Raw genomic sequence first — 21,159 nt, 5'->3', positions numbered from 1 at the left:
GGGCTTTGGAGTCAGAGGTCATGGGTTCAAATCCTGCCTCTGCCTCTTGTCAGCTGTGTGAGTTTGGGCAAGTCACTTCACTTCTCTGGGCCTCAGTTCCCTCATCTGTAAAATGGGGGTGAAGACTGTGAGCCCCCCCGTGGGACAACCTGATCACCTTGTAACCTCCCCAGCGCTTAGAACAGTGCCTTGCACATAGTAAGTGCTTAATAAATGCCATTATTATTATTATTGAGCACTTACTGTGTGAAGGGCATTGTTCTAAGTCCTTGGGAAAGTACACTACAATGCAGTTGGTAGACATGATCCTTATCCACAGTCTACAGTCTCCTACCAGCCTGCTCTTCCCTGCAGGTTTCCCTGGATGCAGACAGGGAAGGAGGGGCAGGTCTGGGAATGGGGCAGGAGGGAGCCCAGAGTGACCATCCCAGATGGGTTGTCTAACTCCCTCTCCTTTACCCTCACCATTAGAAAAGGTCTGACACAAAGTAGTGACCACTGTGAGCCCATTGTTGGGTAGGGATTGTCTCTATTTGTTGCCCAATTGTACTTTCCAAGCGCTAGTACAGTGCTCTGCACACAGTAAGCGCTCAGTAAATACAACTGAATGAATGAATGAATGAATGAATGAATGAATGAATGAATGAGAGGGAGGGAGGGAGAATGCCCTGACCCAGCTCTCAATTCCTCCCTGGGTGAACAACCCACTTCATTCTTTCCCTGCTCAGGTTCATCCTCCAGGACTACTAGCCTCTTGAGGATAATAATAATAATAATAATAATAATAATAATAATAATAATAATAATAATGGTATTTTATTAAGCACTTACTATGTGCAAAGCACTGTTCTAAGTGCTGGAGAAGTTACAAGGTGGAGGGCTCACAGTTTTAATCCCCATTTTACAGAGGAGGTAACTGAGGCCCAGAGAAGTGAAGTGACTTGCCCAAAGTCACACAGCTGACAATTGGCAGAGCCAGGATTTGAACCCATGACCTCTGACTCCAAAGCCCGGGCTCTTTCCACTGAGCCACGCTGCTCACGATAGAGGTCGTTTCTACCAGCTTTACTGGCTCCAGCACTTGTCAGCTGTGTGACTTTGGGCAAGTCACTTAACTTCTCTTTGCTTCAGTTCCCTCATTTGGAAAATGGGGATTAAGACTGTGAGCCCCACGTGGGACAACCTGATTACCTTGTCTCTACCCCAACGCTTAGAACAATACTTGGCACATAGTAAGCGCTTAATAGATACCACTATTATTATTATTATTACTGTATTGTACTTTCCCAAGCACCTAGTACAGTGCTCTGCACAAAGCAAGCACTCAATAAGTGCCACTGATTGACCTATTGTCTGAGTCGGTCTCCTCGCATTTCCCACCCTACAGGGCTCAGGCCCCAAGCAAGGCACGGACCCCGAGAGATGAGGAGGTCAGATCCCACTTCCTGCGTCCAGTCCAGCTCCGGACACTCTGCACACTCCCAGCCTGTCCACACCGAACTCTCCTCCCCTCCAGCCTGAGAGCCACAAAGCCAACACCGAGCTGTCCGAAACACAGCACCCTCCCCCAGGCTGAATGAGCAATGAATGAAATGGATTGAGCTTTCGCCCTTGCCCCGCAGATGCCAGGCGTCCGGCTGGAGATTGTTACCTGGAATCGGGCGAGATACGGGTGAGGGCCCGCTGGCTTTCCGTTGCCATTGGTCTGCACAATGTCCAGAGAGAGGCTCCCCTTCAGCTCAATGCCAGCTGAGGCATCCCACAGGAAGCCCGAGTACTCTGGGGTCTGTAGAAGGGAAGGCAAAACATGGGAAAAGGTTATCAGGACTCACCTTGTGATGGGGAGAATGAGATCCCTCCTGCAGTGCTCCCAGGGTCCAGCACAATAATAATAATAATAATAATAATAATAATAATAATAATAATAATAATAATAATAATAATAATAACGGTATTTCTTAAGTGCTTACTATGTGCAAAGCACTGTTATAAGCGCTGGGGAGGTTACAATAATAATAATAATAATAATAATGGCATTTGGTAAGTACTTACTATGTGTGAAGCACGGTTCTAAGCGCTGGGGCGATACAAGGCGATCAGGTTGTCCCACGTGGGGCTCACAGTCTTCATCCCCATTTTACAGATGAGGGAACTGAGGCTCAGAGAAGTGAAGTGACTTGCCCGAGGTCACACAGCTGACAAGTGGCGGAGCCGGGATTTGAACCCATGACCCCCGACTCCAAATCCCGTCTCCTTTCCACCGAGCCACGCTGCTTCTCAATAGGCACGCATAAGGGAGTGCAATAGTGGTCATAACACTTATCAAGTGTTTACTGCATGCAGAACACTATGCTAAGCACTGGGACAATGTGTGTGAGAGACACAGTTCTGGCCCCCTAGGGATTCACAATCTAAAAGCAATAAAAATGATAATGATAATATATTTACTATGCTATTCATTTTGTCAGTGATGTGCATCTAGCTTTACTTCTATTTATTCTGCTGACTTGACACCTGACCACATGTTTTGTTTTGTTGTCTGTCTCCCCCTTCTAGACTGTGAGCCCGTTGTTGAGTAGGGACCGTCTCTGTATGTTGCCAACTTGTACTTCCCAAGCGCTTAGTACAGTGCTCTGCACACAGTAAGTGCTCAATAAATACGATTGAATGAATGAATGAATAATAATAATAATAATTGTTAAGTGCTTACTATGTGCCAAAGACTGCACAAAGTGCTGGGATAGATACAAGCTAATCAAGCTGGACACAGTCCATGTCCCACATGGAGCTCACAATCTTAATCGCCATTTTACAGATGAAGTAACTGAGGCACAGAGAGGTTAGGTGACTTGCCTAAGCTCACACAGCAGACAAGTGTGGAGCTGGGATTAGAACTCGAGTCCTTCTGACTCATAGGCTCTTGCCTGGATATACTAGGATAGGCCACACTGCTCCCTCGGAGCAGCGTGGGTCAGATACGGTGAGGAAAGATGAAATAATATAAATAATAATAAAAATAATAGCATTTATTAAGCGCTTACTATGTGCCTTTGCACTGTTCTAAGCGCTGAATACCAAACAACACCTACAAACTCCACAGAAGTTCAGAGTCCAACAACTCCGGTGGTTTAAGGGACCCACATGGGCTTCTGGGAGTTGCTGTGCAGCTATACTACTCTAGAGAAAACAATGAACAGTAGCATAAGAAGCAGTGTGGCCTAGTGGAAAGGGCACAGACTTGTAAATCAGAGAACCTGGGTTCTAATCCCGGCTCAGCCACTTGCCTGCTGTGTGGGACCTTGGACAAGTCACTTAACTTCTCTGTGCCTCTCTTCCCTCATCTGTAAAACGGGCACTCAAAACCTGTTCTCCTTACTACTTAGACTGTGATCCCTAGGTGGAACAAGGACGGGATCCAAACTTGCATCTGATTAGCTTGAGAAGCAGTGTGGCTCAGTGGAAAGAGCTCGGGCTTTGGAGTCAGAGGTCATGGGTTCAAATCCCGGCTCCACCAGTTGTCAGCTGTGTGACTTTGGGCAGGTCACTTCACTTCTCTGTGCCTCAGTTACCTCATCTATACCTCATCTAAGCGCTTAGTACAGTGCTCTGCACACAGTAAGCGCTCAATAAATACGATTGAATGAATGAACGAATGTAAAAATGGGGATTAAGACTGTGAGCCCCCCGTGGGACAACCTGATCACCTTGGAGCCTCCCCAGCACTTAGAACAGTGCTTTGCACATAGTAAGTGCTTAATAAATGTTATTATTATTATCATTATTACCCTAGCACTTAGAGTAGTGCTGGCATATAGTAAGCAGTTAATAAATACCATAACCCCTTCACTCTCACCAAAAACACCCCCCAGACATCAACAACAACTAAAAAAACCTCAAGAAATGTGACCTAGAGCCCATTCTCTGGCCCCATTGACAAAGTGCCCCATTGTCTCCAACCTTTCTTGGAGACAAAACTGTGGGGCAGAAATTGATTTTCAGAGCCAAAGTTCACAGACAGAAAGAGAGAGAGAGAGACAGAGACAGAGAGCGTTTCTTGTCTTCTCGTAAGACCGGCAGACTCGGGGGTAGGGATGGCATATCCTCCGTCACCTTCCCTGCCCTTGGTGGGCAGTGATGGTTGGGCACTTGGGCAGATCTGTCCAAGAACTCACTTTCCCAGGCTGAGCCAGAGAGTCTTTTGATCTCTCCAAATCCCAAATGGTTCCCCTGCCTGGCCAAAAGCCACTGCTTACACTACCTGCGTTTTAGATTAGAGCTTCCTCTTGGTTTGCCAGCTTCCTCTTCCATCCTCAGCCTCTGTGGGACACTGGGAAGCAAGTCTGTTTTCTCTTTTTAGGGGTATTTGTTAAGCATTTACTAAATGCTAAGAAATCTACTACGCCCCGGTGAAGATCGTGAACGTAAGCTGATCGGATCTATTCTATATTCTATAGAGAAGCAGCGTGGCTTTGTGGTGTAATCCCACCTCCACCACTTGTCTGCTGTGTGACTTTGGGCAAGGGGCTGAACTTCTTTGTGCCTCGGTTACCTCATCTGTAAAATGGGGATTAAAACTGTGAGCCCCTCGTGGGACAATCTCATCACCTTGTAACCTCCCCAGCGCTTAGAACAGTGATGTGCACATAGTAAGCGCTTAACAAATACCATCATCATTATTATTATTATTATTATTAAGACTGTGAGCCCCACGTGGGACAACCTGATTACCTCGTATCTCCCCCAGCGCTTAGAACAGTGCTTGGCACGTAGTAAGCACTTAACAAATACCACAATAATAATTTTTATTCTCTGAATCACTTTAGGTGCAGTCCACTGCTCGGGACTGACCAGGGTCTTGTCGAACTTAGTCCTGGTGAACTTAGACGACCTGAGCTCAGTCCAGCTCCCCTCACCTCTCTGAGAAACCAACCATATCCTGCATTTTTTCTCTTGGCCTGACCGCTGAGCTTCTGGTCTGCAGTTGGTGGGACGGTCAGGTCTGAGCAGGATGTCGGAAAAGTGAACAATAGTGGAAAAATGCTGCCCAGTGCCCTCAGGGCTGGGTTGGTGGGGAAGCAGGGTGGTCTAGTGGAAAGAGCCTTGGCCTGGGGACCTGGATTCTGATACCAGCTCTGCCACGTGCTTGCTGTGTGACCTAAGGCAAGTTACTTAACTTCTCTGTGTCTCAGTTTCCTCCTCTGCAAAATGGGGAATTGATACCTGTTCTCACTCCTCCTTAGACTGTGAGCCCCATGTGGGACCTGATTATCTTGCATCTACCTCAGCACTTTGTACAGTGCTTGGCAAATAGCGTTGGACAAATAATAATAGTAGTAGTACAGTCCGTGCCCCCTGATCCCTAGGCCTCAGTGAGTGACCATCGTGGTCTAGCCCCTCTGATGGGAGAGTTCACTGCATGTGCCTCGGGCCCAGTGGGTTTGGGGTCATTTATTCTATTGGGCCAGCGTCTGCAATTTATTCTACTGGTCCAGTGTCTGCAAGCCCCACCTGCCAGGACTTTCCTCACAGACTATGAGCCCCGTGTGGGACAGGGACCGTGTCAAGGCCCCAGTGCCTAATAGAGCGTTCAACACCTAGTAAGCACTTAACATTACTGAAGGGAGCACAATTTCTGCATCTTAGGTCTCCGAGTTGCAGCCAACCTCACAGTGTTGAGGCCATGGGGAGTCTGAAGAGTATGGAGGGGTCCCTGGCCAGCCACTTTAGAACCAAGACCGGTCCCAGCCTGGCTGGGAGCAGATGACGGGACACATCCCTCTGGGGGTGGATGTTTGCTGCTCCGCTGCCAGCCCCCACCAGTGCCTCCTCTGAAAAGCTTTGCTGCTCCACATGGTTTCTGAAGCCCCAGGTCCTGGGCAGGGAGAGAGGAGCCTGAAGTTGGGGCCTGCCCACTCTGCTGGGGCCTGGCCAGCGGTGGGGTGGTCACTGCCCTGCTGCTTCATCTTGATGGCTGTGTTTTAGCTTCATTCTTAAACTGTCCACCCCCCAGACCTGGATCTCAAAGACTCTTACAGGTCCCCCTGGACACGGGGGGAGGCTGGGAGCTGAAGGGAGAGAGCAGGAGAAGAGAGGCCCTTTCCTCAACCCGCTCCCAGCATCCCCCCCAGTCTCTGAGCTAAGGAAAGATAAGACTCTGAAAATGTCATTTAAAGCTACCAGCCCTGTCCACTCAGTTGGGCCTAGCACAGAGCAGCTGCAGATTCTTGCATAGCTCCTCAGCTTCTGCATCTCTAACATGTAGGGGCCAGGCAAATTCCAAACAAATCGACTGCCACCAGCACACTTGCTGGGGGCAGCCAAGACGGGGGAGTCTGGACCGATGAGCTTTGACCCTGGGAAGGGCAACAGATCCGTCACAGAGAAGCTCCCCTCTCCCACGGGAAGGCAGAGGGGGCCCCAGGGAAGCCTGGATGGATACCCTATCTGCAGGTGGCCAACTGAGCTCCAACAGCTGGGGAGGGAGGCAGGTGGGGAGAAGGAGTGAAGGCCTGTTGGTTCTCCCCATTCTGGTCATGTCAGAGCCGAGTAAAATCCCTGGTCTTTCTCGGAGCCTGAGGACAGAGGGGGATCACCAGTTACCTGACGGGTACATTCAATCCAATGCAAGACGCTTAAAATCTGGATTTTTTTTGGTGGTATTTGTTAAGCCCTTACTGTGTGTCCCAGGCTAAGTGCTGGGGTAGATACAAATGAATCAGGTTGGGCCCCATCTATGTCCTATTTTACAGATCAGGTAATTAAGGCACAGAGAAGTTAAGTGGCCTACCCAAAGTCACACAGCAGACAAGCGGCAGAGCCAGGATTAGAACTCAGATCCTTCTGATTTCCAGGCCCGTGTTCTACCCACTAGGCCATGCTGCTTCTCCAAAAGAATGCAATTAGATTCACCAATATAATTTTTTTTTATGAACTATCCTTGCTGGGTAGATCTTCCAGCTCACCACCTGCAGAAAAGCACTAACTTTAATGCAGCAAACAACCTAAAGGCATAATTGAAAGGGAGAGTCCTGGTGTATTACATTTTTATTTTATTTTATTTTAATGGTATTTGTTAAGTGCTCACTATATTCCAGACACTGTACCAACTAAGCTCTGGGGTAACATCCAAGCTAATCAGTTTGGACACAATCCATGTTCCACATGGGGCTCACAGTCTTAATCCCCATTTTACAGATGAGGCAACAGAAGCATAGAGAAGTTAAATGGCTTGCCCGAAGTCACACAACGGACAAGGGGCGGAGCCGGCATTAGAACCCATATCGCTCCAACTTTAACAGAATACCAAAAGTTGACAGGTTGGAGACCTAGAAGCCACAGATTTCACTGTAGATTTGCAGCAAGCATGAAAGTTGGAGCTCACATCCTGCACCTTAATGTGCTCACTTCCAGACATCAGAGAGGCTTCAAAGAGACATTTTTATGTTTTGTTGGGGGGTTTTAATTTTATCTGTTAAGCATGTACTATGTGGCAAGCATTGTTCTAAGTGCTGGGGTAAATACAACATCATCAGGCCTGATACAGTCCTTGTCCCACATAGAACTCACAGTCTAAGTAGGAGGGAGTACAGGAGTTTAGTCTCCAATTTGCAGTTGAGGAAACTGACGTATGGAGAAGTGAAGTGACTTGCCCAAGATGGCACAGCAGGCTAGTGGTGGAGCTAGAATTAGAACCCAGATCCTCTAGTTCCCAAGCCCGTGCATTATCCACTAAGCCACACCGATTCCTAGGTTGATCCTGACCCCCGGCTTTGGCCTGGCCACAGTGGCTTCAGACTGGCCAGGGTTGGTATGCTAAGGTGGGCGTGTCAGTGGGGTGGGCGTCCCTCTTAGCCTCTGCCAGGGTACAGTCACATAAAAGAGGCTGAAAAAGATGGAGCAGTTGTGTCAGCTAACACCCGACACGATGGGCAGTGCGTCTAGTGCGATAGATGCTCCCAGTGATCAGGCCCCACACTGGAAGACTAGGTAACCCGGAGATTGATGGGGTCCCACCTTGATGGGGACTGGAGGCTGCTGCGGCCCATCAGGGTTCACCCCCAGTCCAGAAAGTAAATGTCCAGAAAGAGTTTCCCTGTAATGCGACTGGAGAGAATGAACTATGCTGGCATTCTTGACAAATGGAGGTACGTGCACAAACCTGGCCTGCACGTGCTCTCAAGGCTCGGGGGTTGTCTGGGCATGGGACAGGACTCCGTAATATTTTTAGCTACGGACCAATCTATTCCTCCTCCTTACACCCTGCCCTCCTCCTTCCCACGCAGGACCACTGCTTCTGATCTAGAAAGATGGGAAAAGCATGCTTCAAGAAAAAGCTGGTTTTCTTAAGTCAGAAGGAAGGCCGCTCCAAATGCGGCCGAGAATTCGGCCCAAGAGAAAGGAAGGCTGCCCTTGGGAGGAGTGAGCAGGACTCAAACTTCCCGAGGACCGAGGGCGTCGGAGAATGTACCTTATAGCGCCAGCTCGAGGGCTTCTCGGACACCACGGCCTTCCAGGATCCCCGAGGATGCTTCCACCTCTGGATATTGGACAGAGTCGGCTGGTTCAACTCCGTGCAGAACTGCAAAGACATATCAGAACTCTGGTACCAAGTCGGTCTCTGTGTCACAGGCACAGAATTGTTCACAGACCCACCTGATGGAGATTGGAAGTCCCTTGAGGGCAGGGATTGTGCCAGCCAACTTCACTGTACCCTCCCAAATGCTTAGCGCAGTGCTCTGCACATAGTAAATGCTTAATCATCAATCAGTGGTGTTTACTGAGTGCGTACTGTGTGCAGAGCCATGTACTAAGCGCGTGGTAAGCTCTTTATGGACAGGGAACATGACTGCTAACTGTTGTACTGTACTCTAACGAGTGGTAGTATAGGGCTCTGCACAGAGTAAGTGCTCAATAAATACCACTGATTGATTCCTTGATTGAGTCCAATACAATAGAGTTGGTAGACACATTCCCTGCCTCACAGTCTAGAGGACTGTTATAAATCATGTTAATCAAGATGACTGTACCTAATTTCAAGTGACTGTGAATGATAATAATAACAATGATAATAATAGCGATATTTGTTAAAAACCCACTATGTACCAAGCCCTGTACTAAGCACTAAGCGTGGCTCAGTGGAAAGAGCCCAGGCTTTGGAGTCAGAGGTCATGGGTTCAAATCCCGGCTCCGCCAACTGTCAGCTGTGTGACTTTGGGCAAGTCACTTAACTTCTCTGTGCCTTGGTTCCCTCATCTGTAAAATGGGGATTAAGACTGTGAGCCCCCCATGGGACAACCTGATCACCTTGTAACCTCCCCAGCACACAATGCTTTGTACATAGTAAGTGCTTAATAAATGCCATCATTATTATTATTATTATTATTATAGAAGATAAAAAAGTTGGACACAGTCCCTGTCCCACATGAGGCTCAAAGTCTAAGCAGTAGAGAGATCCGGTATTCAATTCCCATTTCACAGATGAGGAAACTGAGGCACAGAGAAGTTAAATGACTTGCAGGCACGTGATGGAGCCGGGATTAGAACCCCGGCCCTCCGACTCCAGGTCCACTCTCTTTTCATTATGTTAAGCTGCAGTGCCCCTCACCTAGGCCCAGTGGCAGGGAAGACCAGGCAAACTGTCCATCACCGCCGCAATTCTGGCCACAACCTGCGCAGAAAAGGCAGGGTCTGGAGATAAGTCGAGAAACTCAAGGACTAAAGCTGAAGAAGAAATAATATTTCTCAGATAAAGCCTGACGCCACCCTGAATTTCTTGCGGCCAATGACTGCAAGGTCCTTGAGGTGGACATGGAAGAAGGGAGCCCTCTGAAGGTTTCCGTTTGCCCTGGAGCCCCCCCTGGACCTTGTGTCCCACCCCCCGTACCCCCTGGACAGTGCTAACTCCACTAAATAATAATAATAATGGTATTTATTAAGCGCTTACTATGTGCCAAGCACTGTTCTAAGCACTGGGGAGGTTACAAGGTGATCAGGTTGTCCCACGTGGGGCTCACAGTCTTCATCCCCATTTTACAGATGAGGGAACTGAGGCACAGAGAAGTTAAGTGACTTGCCCAAAGTCACACAGCTGACTGGTGGTGGAGCTGGGATTTGAATCCATGACCTCTGACTCCAAAACCCGGGCTCTTTCCACTGAGCCACGCTGCTTCACATTGAAATGGCAAGGGCCTAGTGGAAAGAGCATGGGCCTAGGACTCAGAGGACCTGGGTTCTATTCCTACCTCTGCTGTGTGAGGGGCAAGTCACTTCACTTCATTCATTCATTCATTCAATCGTATTTATTGAGCGCTTACTGTGTGCAGAGCACTGTACTAAGCGCTTGGGAAGTCCAAGTTGGCAACATACGGAGACGGTCCCTACCCAACAGCGGGCTCACAGTCTAGAAGGCAGAGACAGACAACAAAACAAAACATATTAACAAAATAAAATAAATAGAATAGATATGTACAAGTAAAATAAATAAATAAACAGAGTAATAAATATGTACAAACATATATACATATATACAGGTGCTGTGGGGAAGGGAAGGAGGTAAGGTGGGGGGGACTTCTCTGTGCCTCAGTTACTTCATTTGTAAAATGGGGATTAAGATATCAAGCCACATGTGGAACTTGAACTGGGTCCAGCCTGATTTTCCTTTATCTATAAGAGCACTTAGTACGTAGTAAGCATTAAACAGATACCATAAAAAAAACTGTGGTCACGGTGCCCTTGAATCACCCCCGCTGACAGTGCTAACTCCACTAGATTGAAAGGGCCTGGGCCTAGTGGAAAGAGCAGTGGCTGGAAGTCAGAGGACCTGGGTTCTATTCCTACCTCTGCCATTTATCTGCCGTTTGACCTTGGCAAGTCACTTCATTTCTCTGTGCCTCAGTTACCTCATTTGGAAAGTGAGGATTAAGACTTTGAGCCCCATATGGGACTTGGACTGTGTCCAACCGATTATCTTTTATCTATACCAGAATTTAGTACAGTGCTCGGCACTTAGTAAGCATTTAACGAATACCATAAAAAAATACCATGGGTCACTGTGGGACATGGGTAAGGAAGTCTAGGAGCTCGCTTAATTTGCAGAAAGATGTTTTATTCATTCATTCTTTCATTAGCACTTACTGTGTGCAGAGCACTGTACTAAGCGCTTGGGAAGTACAAGTTGGCAACATATAGAGACGGTCCCTACCCAACAGCGGGCTCACACTCTAGAAGGGGGAGAGAACAATGATCCAAGCAGCAGAGTGAGGTGTGGACTGGAGAAGGGAGAGCCTCGAGGCAGAGAGGCCGGAGAGGAGGCTGGGCATTGGATGGGTAGCCTGAATCTATGATTGATGGTTCCACCTTTTCATTCATTCATTCAGTCGTATTTATTGAGCACTTACTGTGTGCGGAGCACTGTACTAAGCACTTGGGAAGTACAAGTTGGCAACACATAGAGACAGTCCCTACCCATCAGTGGGCTCACAGTCTAGAATACTCCCATGCCATTCCGGTCATCTCTCTGGGGGTTGTCGGCCATAGGGAATGGGACCCATTGGCGGCAGCCAAAAGATATTTCTGAACTCAACAGGTTGACGCACGGACACTGCTCTGTCAGCTCCATGGAAACCGCGCGCTGAATAGCTCCCCCGTCAGCGCCAAGAACGGCCCCATGGTCACCCTACCAGATTGCTGTTTCCTCAAAACGCTCCTAAAGGGGCACAGTAGTTTCTCTGAACTGTCCCGGGAATGCAGTACAATGGACTCCGAGCCTCCTTCGTAACAACTGATCTTGTTTATTTTTCTTGTTCATATTTGTGGGTTCACAGCATTCGTTTGTGACTTTTAGGCTCCCTTTTCGAGTTGATTACTTCTTACTTCCCCCGGCCTGACCCATGACTAGAGAGGGGCAGAGACAAGTCCAGAGGAGTAAGCAATGCCTAGTCTGTTTGCCTGCCTCCCTGCCTGCCCTTAGACAGGCCTGTCACCCTGTTTCTGTTCCCGCGTGTCCCCCTGCCTCTCTGACTGCTTATCTTCCTGATTATCTCCCTGCCAGTCTACCTACCTGCCTACCTACCTCCCTGCTTGCCTCAGTCAATCAATCAATAGTATTGATGAAGCACTTACTGTGTGCAGAGACTTGGGAGAGTGCAATACTCCCATCACACAAGGAGCTTACTGTCTCGAGGGGGAGACAGATATTACGGTAAATATTCAAAACTGTTGTGAAGCTGAGAGTGGGGTGAATATCAAGTGCTTAAAAAGTAAATAGCCAAGCGCAAAGGTAACACAGAGGACAGGGATGCTTAGTCGAGAAAGGTCTCTTAAAGGAGATGTGGTTTTAATAAGGCTTTGAAAGTGGGCAGAGTGGTGATCCGTCAGATATGAAGCAGCGTGGCTCAGTGGAAAGAGCCCGGCCTTGGGAGTCAGAGGTCATGGGTTCGAATTCCGCTCCACCACATGTCTGCTGTGTGACCTTGGGCAAGTCACTTAACTTCTCTGAGCCTCAGTTCCCTCATCTGTAAAATGGGGATTAAGACTGTGAGCCCCACGTGGGACAACCTGATTACCTTGTATCTCCCCAGTGCTTAGATCAGTGCTTTGTACGTAGTAAGCACTTAATAAATGCCATTATTATCATTATTACTATTATTAGTATTATTATATGAAGGCATAGGGAGTTCCACACCAGAGAGAGAATGTGGGCAAGCGGTTGGTGATGAGATAGGTAAGAATGAGCAAGCTGACATTAGAGGAGTCAAGTATATGGACTGCGTTGTAGCAGAAAATCAAGGAGGTAAGATAAGGAGGGAGCAAGGTGATGGAGCGCTTCAAAGTTGATGGTAAGGAGACATTCTACGATGAAGATGAACAACACCGGAGGTTTGTGATGAGTGGCGAGATGTGGACTGAACATTTTTTTTAAGAAAAATGATCTGGGCAGCAGACTGAAGTATGGATCAGAGTGGGGAGGGGCAGGAAGCAGGAAGATCACTGAGGAGGTTGATACAAGACAGGATAGTTTAAGTGCAGAGATCGATGTGATAGAAGTTTGGATGGAGAGGAAAAGGCAGAATTTAGAGATGTGAAGGTAGAACCTGCCTGCCTGAAGCTGCAGATGGGACAGGGATTATGTTGCCAACTTATACTTCCCAAGCGCTTAGTACAGTGCTCTGCACACAGTAAGCACTCAATAAATACGATTGAATGAATGAATGAATGTGTATCTGAAGCTGCAGAAGGTACAGGGATTGTGCCCAACCTGATAATACTGCATCTACCCCAGCACTTGGTACAGTGGCTGGCACACTTGGCAAGTACAACAGTTACTGTAATTACTATTAGTGGCAGAAACATAAACCTTCTTTACCGTAAAACTAATGCAGGTCATTTTCATCCAGAAAGTAAAAACACTCAATAAGGTGGTGGTTCATCTAAACCCACTGACATTCAGTTAGGTGTTTAGAAGACCAGTGTGGTCTATTGGAAATAGCATGGGCCTGGTCAGTCAGAAGACCTGGGTTTTAATCCTTGCTCTGCCACATGATAATAATAATGATAATGGTATTTGTTAAGCACTTACTATGTGCCAAGCACTGTCCTAAGCACTAGGGTATCTACAAGGTAATCAAGTTGTCCCACGTGGGGCTCACAGTCTTAATTCCCATTTTACAGATCAGGTAACTGAGGCACAGAGAAGTTGAGTGACTTGCCCAAAGTCACACAGCTGACCCCTTTTTCCTCTCCTCCTCCCCATCCCCCCACCCTACCTCCTTCCCCTCCCCACAGCACCTGTATATATGTTTTTACAGATTTATTACTCTATTTATTTTACTTGTACATATTTACTCTTCTATTTACTTTGTTAATGATGTGTATCTAGCTTTATTTTTATTTATTTTGGTGACTTGACACCTGCCACATGTTTTGTTTTGTTTGTCTCCCTCTTCTAGACTGTGAGCCCACTGTTGGGTAGGGACCGTCTCTATATGTTGCCAACTTGTACTTCCCAAGCAGTAAGCGCTCAATAAATACGATTGAATGAATGAATGATAAGTGGTGGAGCCGGGATTTGAACCCATGACCTCTGACTCCAAAGCCCGGGCTCTTTCCACTGAGCCACGCTGCTTCTCCAAAATTTCATCACAAAATAGGGAGTCAATACCTATTCTGCTTCCTACTTAGATTGTGAGCCCTGTGTGGGACACGGACTGAGTCTGACCTGACTATCTTGAATATACCCTAGTGCTTAGAACAGTGCATGGCATATAGTAAATGCTTAACCATTACCATTATTAATTATTATTATTGTTATGAAAGTTGTGGGGTTGTTTAGTTTTCTGAGAGTGATTGAGCTCAGTGGTTTGAGAAGAAAATGTCCGGAGGCTGCTGATTGCCCGCTTTCCGGACCAGCTCATCCAGAGTAGCATTTATTTTATCCCCGAAGGTCTGTTTGAATCAAGAGATGATACGCACCAAAAATACCTCAGAAACTATCCTCTAAACACCCCACAGCCAGCGCTTTATTGAGCGCTTACTGTGTGCAGGGCACTGTACTAAGCGCTTGGAAAGTACAATTCAGCAACAGAGACAATCGCTACCCAACAGGCTCAAAGTCTAGAAGGGGGGAGTCAGACAACCAAACAAAACAAAGCCAGTGAAGAGGCATCAGAGTTAGTAGACCTGTTCCCTGCCCACAAGGAGGTTACAGTCTAGAGGGAAGTAGCTGCCTCAATGAAAAAAGATGACATCATAATTCACTAGGATTACCTGTAATTTATTTGAATGTCAATCTCCTCCTCTGGACTGTCAGGTCCTTGACTGCAGGGACCATGTCTACCATATGTTGCCAACTTGTACTTCCCAAGCGCTTAGTACAGTGCTCTGCACACAGTAAGCGCTCAATAAATACGATTGAATGAATGAATGAATCTCCCAAGCACTTAATGCTGCGCTGGGCACACAGTAAGCATTCAATAAATTTGACTGATTTATTGATTACTCTACAGTACTTTCATGAGCAGTTAGTACAGTGCTCTGTACAAGGTAAGAGCTCAGTAAATATAATTGATCGATTAATAAGGGTTTCACCTCTGTGTCTTCTCTGTGCTCTGTGTTCTGTGCATATGTTGCCAACTTGTACTTCCCAAGCGCTTAGTGCAGTGCTCTGCACACAGTTAGCGCTCAATAAATACGATTGAATGAATGAATGAATCTCCCAAGCACTTAGTGCTGTGCTGTGCACACAGTAAGCACTCAATAAATTTGATTGATTTATTGATTACTCTACACTACTTTCATGAGCAGGTAGTACAGTACTCTGTACAAGGTAAGAGCTCAGTAAATATATTTGATCGATTAATAAGGGTTTCACCTCTGTGTGTTCTCTGTGCTCTGTGCTCTGTGCATATGTTGCCAACTTGTACTTCCCAAGCGCTTAGTACAGTGCTCTGCACACAGTAAGTGCTCAATAAATATGATTGAATGAATGAATGCTCCCAGGGCATTTAACAAATGCACTTCATTCATTCATTCAATCGTATTTATTGAGCGCTTACTGTGTGCACAGCACTGTGCCAAGCGCTTGGGAAGTCCACGTTGGTAACATAAAGAGATGGTCCCTACCCAACAACGGGCTCACAGTCTAGAAGAGGGAGACAGACAACAAAACAAAACACGTGGACAGGTGTCAAGTCACCAGAATAAATAGAAGTAAAGCCAGATGCACGTCATTAACAAAATAAGTAGAATAGTAAATATGTACAAGTAAAATAAATAGAGTACTAAATCTGTAGTTCATGGGAATTCAAACTGGAATGCACTTGTTGGAGTGTAGAGACGGTCCCAACCCAACAACGTGTCCACAGTCTAGAAGATACAAGCTGATCAGGTTGGACACAGTCTCTGTCCATCCCTGTCCCACATGGGGCTCACAGCTTTAGTCCCCATTTTGCAGATGAAGGGACTGAGGCCCAGAGAAGTGAAGTGACTTGCCCAAGATCACAAGGCAGACAAGCAGCAGAGCCGGAATGAGAACCCAGGTCCTTCTGACTCCCGGACCCCGGGTCCTATCCACTAGACTACCCTTAGACTGTAAGGTCGTCCTGGGCCGGGAATGCGTCCGTTCTATTGTTGCATCGTCGTACTCTCCCGATAATGATAATGATGGCATTTGTTGAGTGCTTACTATGTTCTAAGCGCTGGGGAGGTTACAAGGTGATGAGGTTGTCCCACAGATGGCTCACAGTCTTCATCCCCATTTTCCAGATGAGGGAACTGAGGCCCAGAGAAGTGAAGTGGCTTTCCCAAGGTCACACGGCTGACAAGTGGTGGAGCTGGGATTTGAACCCATGACCTCTGACTCCAAAGCCCGGGCTCCTTCCACTAAGCCATGCCATGCTCCGCACACACACAGCAAGCGCTCGATAAATACCGTTGATTGACTGACCTACTTCTGCTCTTCGTTGATCGGCTAATCCCAGACTGAGCCCCCTCCTTCCTCTCCCCCTTCTCCACCTTATCTCCTTCCCCTCCCCACAGCACCTGTATATATGTATATATGTATATATGTTTGTACACATTTATTACTCTATTTATTTCATTTGTACATATTCATTCTATTTTATTTTGTTACTATGTTCTGTCCTGTCATCTGTCCTCCCCTTCTAGACGGTGAGCCCGCTGTTGGGTAGGAACCATCTCTATATGTTGCCAACTTGGACTTCCCAAGCACTTAGTACAGTGCTCTGCACACAGTAAGCGCTCAATAAATGTGATTGAGTGAGTGAGTGATCTGAGAATTGTCATTCCTATCAATCTCTACCCACCCCTATGGCCACCAGTATGGACTCGGCCTCATCTTGGGTCCTTGGAGGTAAGTGTACGATCCCTGCCCTCAAGGACCTTAAACTGGAAAAGGGGATCAGGAAAACACCCCAAAAGAAGACTGAAAAACATACAAATCAACAGAAAGGGCAAGCAAGATCCAGATAATTGGAGCGCCAATAACAGAAAGCCAGACAACAGATCGAGAGAGTGAACTCTTGCTCCCTCCTCAAACCCCTTGTTAATGACCTGACCACCTACTTTCTTAAGAAAATTGACAATATTAGGAGTGATCTCCCCCAAATTTCCCCTGACCCTCCTCAGTCCCCCCATCCTGCCCCTTCTTCAACTCTCCCATCTTTCCCGATCTCTAGAAGAGATCTCCTGCCTTCTCTCAGAATCCACCCCCTCCACCAGCACATTCAACTCCGTTCCTTCATACCTTATCAAAATCCTTTCTTTCCTCCCTAATTACTATTTCGACTGTTGACTCTCCAGTGGCTTCTTCCCCACTGCTTTCAAACAGGCTCATGTCCCTCCTATCATAAAAAAACCCTCCCGTGACCTCGCAGCTCCCTCAAATTATTACCCCATCTCCCTCCTACCATTCCTCTCCAAAATCCTTGAGAGAGTAGTCTACACGTAGTGTCTCAAGTTCCTCACCTCCAATTCTCTCCCTGACCCCTTCCAATCTGTCTTCGTTCCCTTCATGCCACAGAAACTGCTCTTACAGAAACTGGTCACCAATGATCTCCTTCTTGCCAAATCCAATGTCCTCTACACCATCCTAATCCTCTTTGAACTCTCAGCTGCCTTAGACACTGTTGACCACCCCCTCTTCCTAAAAACATCATCCCCCTTCCCCTCCCCACATCACTTGTATATATTTGTACATATTTTCTACTCTATTTTATTAATGGTGTGAATATAGCTATAATTCTATTTATTCTGATGGTACACTCGTTTTGCTTTGTGGTCTGTCTCCCCCTTCTAGACTGTGAGCCCGCTGTTGGGTAGGGACTGTCTCAATATGTTGCTGATTTGTACTTCCCAAGCACTCAGTACAGTGCTCTGCACACAGTAAGCACTCAATAAATATGACTGAATGGATGAATTATCCAACCTCGGCTTCACTGATACTGTCCTCTCCTGGTTCTCCTCCTATTTCTCTGGCTGCTCATTCTCAGTCTCTTTTGTGGGCTTCTCCTCTGCCTCCCACCCCCTAACTGTGGGGGTTCCTCAAGGTTCAGTTCTGGGTCAATCAATCAATCGTATTTATTGAGCGCTTACTGTGTGCAGAGCACTGTACTAAGCGCTTGGGAAGTACAAGTTGGCAACATATTGCCATATCCCCTTCTAGTCTCCATCTACACTCACTCCCTTGGAGAACTCATTCACTCCCACGGCTTCAACTTCCACCTCTACGTGGATGATACTAAAATCTACATCGCCAGCCCGAATCTCTCTCCCTCTCTGCAGTCTCACATTTCCTCCCGCCTTCAAGACATCTCTAACTGGATGTCCTCCCATCACCTCATACATAATGCATCTGAAACAGAACTTCTTATCTTCCCAACTTAACCCTGCCTTCCCCTTGACTTCCCTAACACTGTAGATGGGACCACCATCCTCCCTGTCTCAAAAGCCCACAACTTTGGCATTAGCGTTGAGGTTGAGGGTTGAGGGTTCAAATCCCAGCTCCGCCAATTGTCAGCTGTGTGACTTTGGGCAACTCACTTAACTTCTCTGTGCCTCAGTTACTTCATCTGTTAAATGCGGATTAAGACTGTGAGCCCCACGTGGGGCAACCTGATCACCTTGTATCCTCCCCAGCACTTAGAACTGCTTTGCACATAGTAAGCGCTTAAGAAATGCCATCATTATTATTATTATTTGCCTTGACTCCTCTCTCTCACTCAACTCTATGTTCTTAGTACAGTGCTCTGCACACAGTAAGTGCTCAATAAATACGATTGAATGAATGAATGAATATTCAGTCCATCCTGTTGGTTCTACCTTCACAACACCACTAAAATCCACCCTTTCTTCTCCATCCAAACTGCTACCACATTAATCCAGTCACTTATCTTATCCCACCTTGATTACTGTATCAGCCTCTTGGCCGACCTCCCTGCCTCCTGTCTCTCCCCACTCCAGTCTCTACTGCCCATCATTTTTCCACAGAAATGTTCAGGTCATGTTTCCCCACTCCTCAAGAAACTCAAGTGGTTGCCCATCCATCTTTGCATCAAACAAAACCTTTTTCACCATTGGCTTTAAAACACTCAATTACCTCACTACTCTCCTATTACAACCGAGCCCACACACTTTGCTCTTCTGATAGCAACCGTCTCACTGTACCTCGATTTCATCTGTCTCACCTAGTCTTATTTAAGGCACATCTCCTCCAAGCTACCTTCCCTGACTAAGCCTTCCTTTCCTCTTCTACCACTCCCTTCTGTGTCACCTTGATTTACTCTCTTTATTCGTTGCCCAGCTCTCAGCCCCCCGGCACTTATGTACAGATTATTTACTTAGATCAATGTCTGTCTTCCCCTCAGGCAGGTGGGCAGGGATTGTTTCTGTTTATTCATTCAATCGTATTTATTGAGCGCTTACTGTGTGCAGAGCATTGTACTAAGCGCTTGGGAGGTACAACTTGGCAACAAATAGAGATGGTCCCTACCCAACAACGGGCTCACAGTCTAGAATGTTTCTGTTCACTGTAGTATTGTACTCTCCCAAGTGCTTAGTACAGTGCTCTGCATCCACTAAGCGCTCAGTTTATACGATTGAAAGAATGAATGAGCTTACAGTCTAAGGGGGGAGACAATAAGTGCTCAATATAGATGATTGAATGAGTGAATGAATTTACAATCTACAGGGGGAGACATACAATAAAATACTTTAGGGATAGGGGAAATAGTAAGGTATAAGCACTATGGGCCTGGGGTGAGTATCAGAGTGCTTAAAATGTACATAACTAAGTACATAGGCAATGCAGGAGGGGAGGGTGGATAGGGATGAAAGAGACTTAGGCTGGGAGGGCCTCTTGGAGGAGATGTAATTTTAGGAGGGTTTTGAAGGTGGAGAAAGAGGTGATCTGTTCATTCATTCATCATTCATTCAATCGTATTTATTGAGTGCTTGCTGTGTGCAGAGCACTGTACTAAGCGCTTGGGAAGTACAAGTCGGCAACATATGGAGACAGTCCCTACCCAACAAGGGGCTCACAGTCTACCTGTATATATGTATATATGCTTGTACATATTTATTACTCTATTTATTTATTTATTTTACTTGTACATATCTATTCTATTTATTTCATTTTGTTAATATGTTTAGTTTTGTTCCCTGTCTCCCCGTTCTAGACTGTGAGCCCACTGTTGGGTAGAGACTGTCTCTATATGTTGCCAACTTGTACTTCCCAAGCGCTTAGTACAGTGCTCTGCACACAGTAAGTGCTCAATAAATATGATTGATTGATTGATTAGAAGGGGGAGACGGACAACAAAACAAAACATGTGGACAGGTGTCAAGTCATCAGAATAAATAGAAGTAAAGCTAGATGCATATCATTAACAAAATAAATAGAATAGTAAATATGTACAAGTAAAATAGAGTAATGAATCTGTACAAACATATATATAGGTGCTATGGGGAGGGGAAGGAAGTAGGGCGGGGGGATGGGGAGGGGGAGAGGAAAGAGTGGGTTCAGTCTGGGAAGGCCTCCTGAAGGAGGTGAGCTCTCAGTAGGGTTTTGAAGGGAGGAAAAGAGTTAGCTTGGTGGATGTGCGGAGGGAGGGCATTCCGGGCCAGGGGGAGGATGTGGGCCGGGGGTCGATGGCGGGACGGGCGAGAACGAGGCCCGGTGAGGAGGTTAGCAGCAGAGAAGCGGAGGCTGCAGCCTGGGCTGGAGAAGGAGAGAAGGGAGGTGAGGTAGGAGGGGGCGAGGTGGTGGACAGCCTTGAAGCCGAGAGTGAGGAGTCTTTGCCTGACGTGTAGGCTGACTGTTCGCCAAGCGGGAAGGAGTTCCAGGCCCAAGGAAGAAAGTGACCAGGAGGTCTGTGGCAGGATAGATGATATCAAGGTACAGTGACTAGGCTGGCATTAGAGGAGTGAAGCATGTGAGCTGGGTTGTAAGATGAAATCAGCAATGTAAGGTAGGAGGGAGAGAACTGATTGAGCACTTTAAAGCCTATGGTGAAGAATTTCTGTTTAATGTAGAGGTGCATGGACAACCACTGGGCTTTTTGAGGAGTGGGGAGATAAGGACTGAATTAGTATTAGCTGAATAGTTTAATAACTAATACTTCATTAGTTTATTATTAGGTATCAAGT

At 46.8% G+C, this 21,159-nt stretch overlaps 1 protein-coding gene across 1 annotated transcript in view; it reads right to left on the bottom strand.

Annotated features, from left to right (window-relative positions):
• The window catches only part of EEPD1 (endonuclease/exonuclease/phosphatase family domain containing 1), a 153,249-nt gene that overhangs the window by 10,114 nt on the left and 121,976 nt on the right, over positions 1 to 21,159 (bottom strand). Inside the window, exons 3-4 of the mRNA XM_038762007.1 lie at positions 8,468 to 8,578; positions 1,652 to 1,786 (exon numbers count right to left, since the gene is read on the bottom strand). Coding sequence (XP_038617935.1) covers positions 1,652 to 1,786; positions 8,468 to 8,578 — 246 coding nt within the window. The remainder of the gene's footprint in view (positions 1 to 1,651; positions 1,787 to 8,467; positions 8,579 to 21,159) is intronic.

The sequence above is a fragment of the Tachyglossus aculeatus genome, chromosome 2 (assembly GCF_015852505.1).
Source record: "Tachyglossus aculeatus isolate mTacAcu1 chromosome 2, mTacAcu1.pri, whole genome shotgun sequence".
NCBI lineage: Eukaryota > Metazoa > Chordata > Mammalia > Monotremata > Tachyglossidae > Tachyglossus > Tachyglossus aculeatus.
The sequence above is the reverse complement of the archived record's forward strand: the minus strand, read 5'-3'. Positions and strand labels throughout refer to the sequence as shown.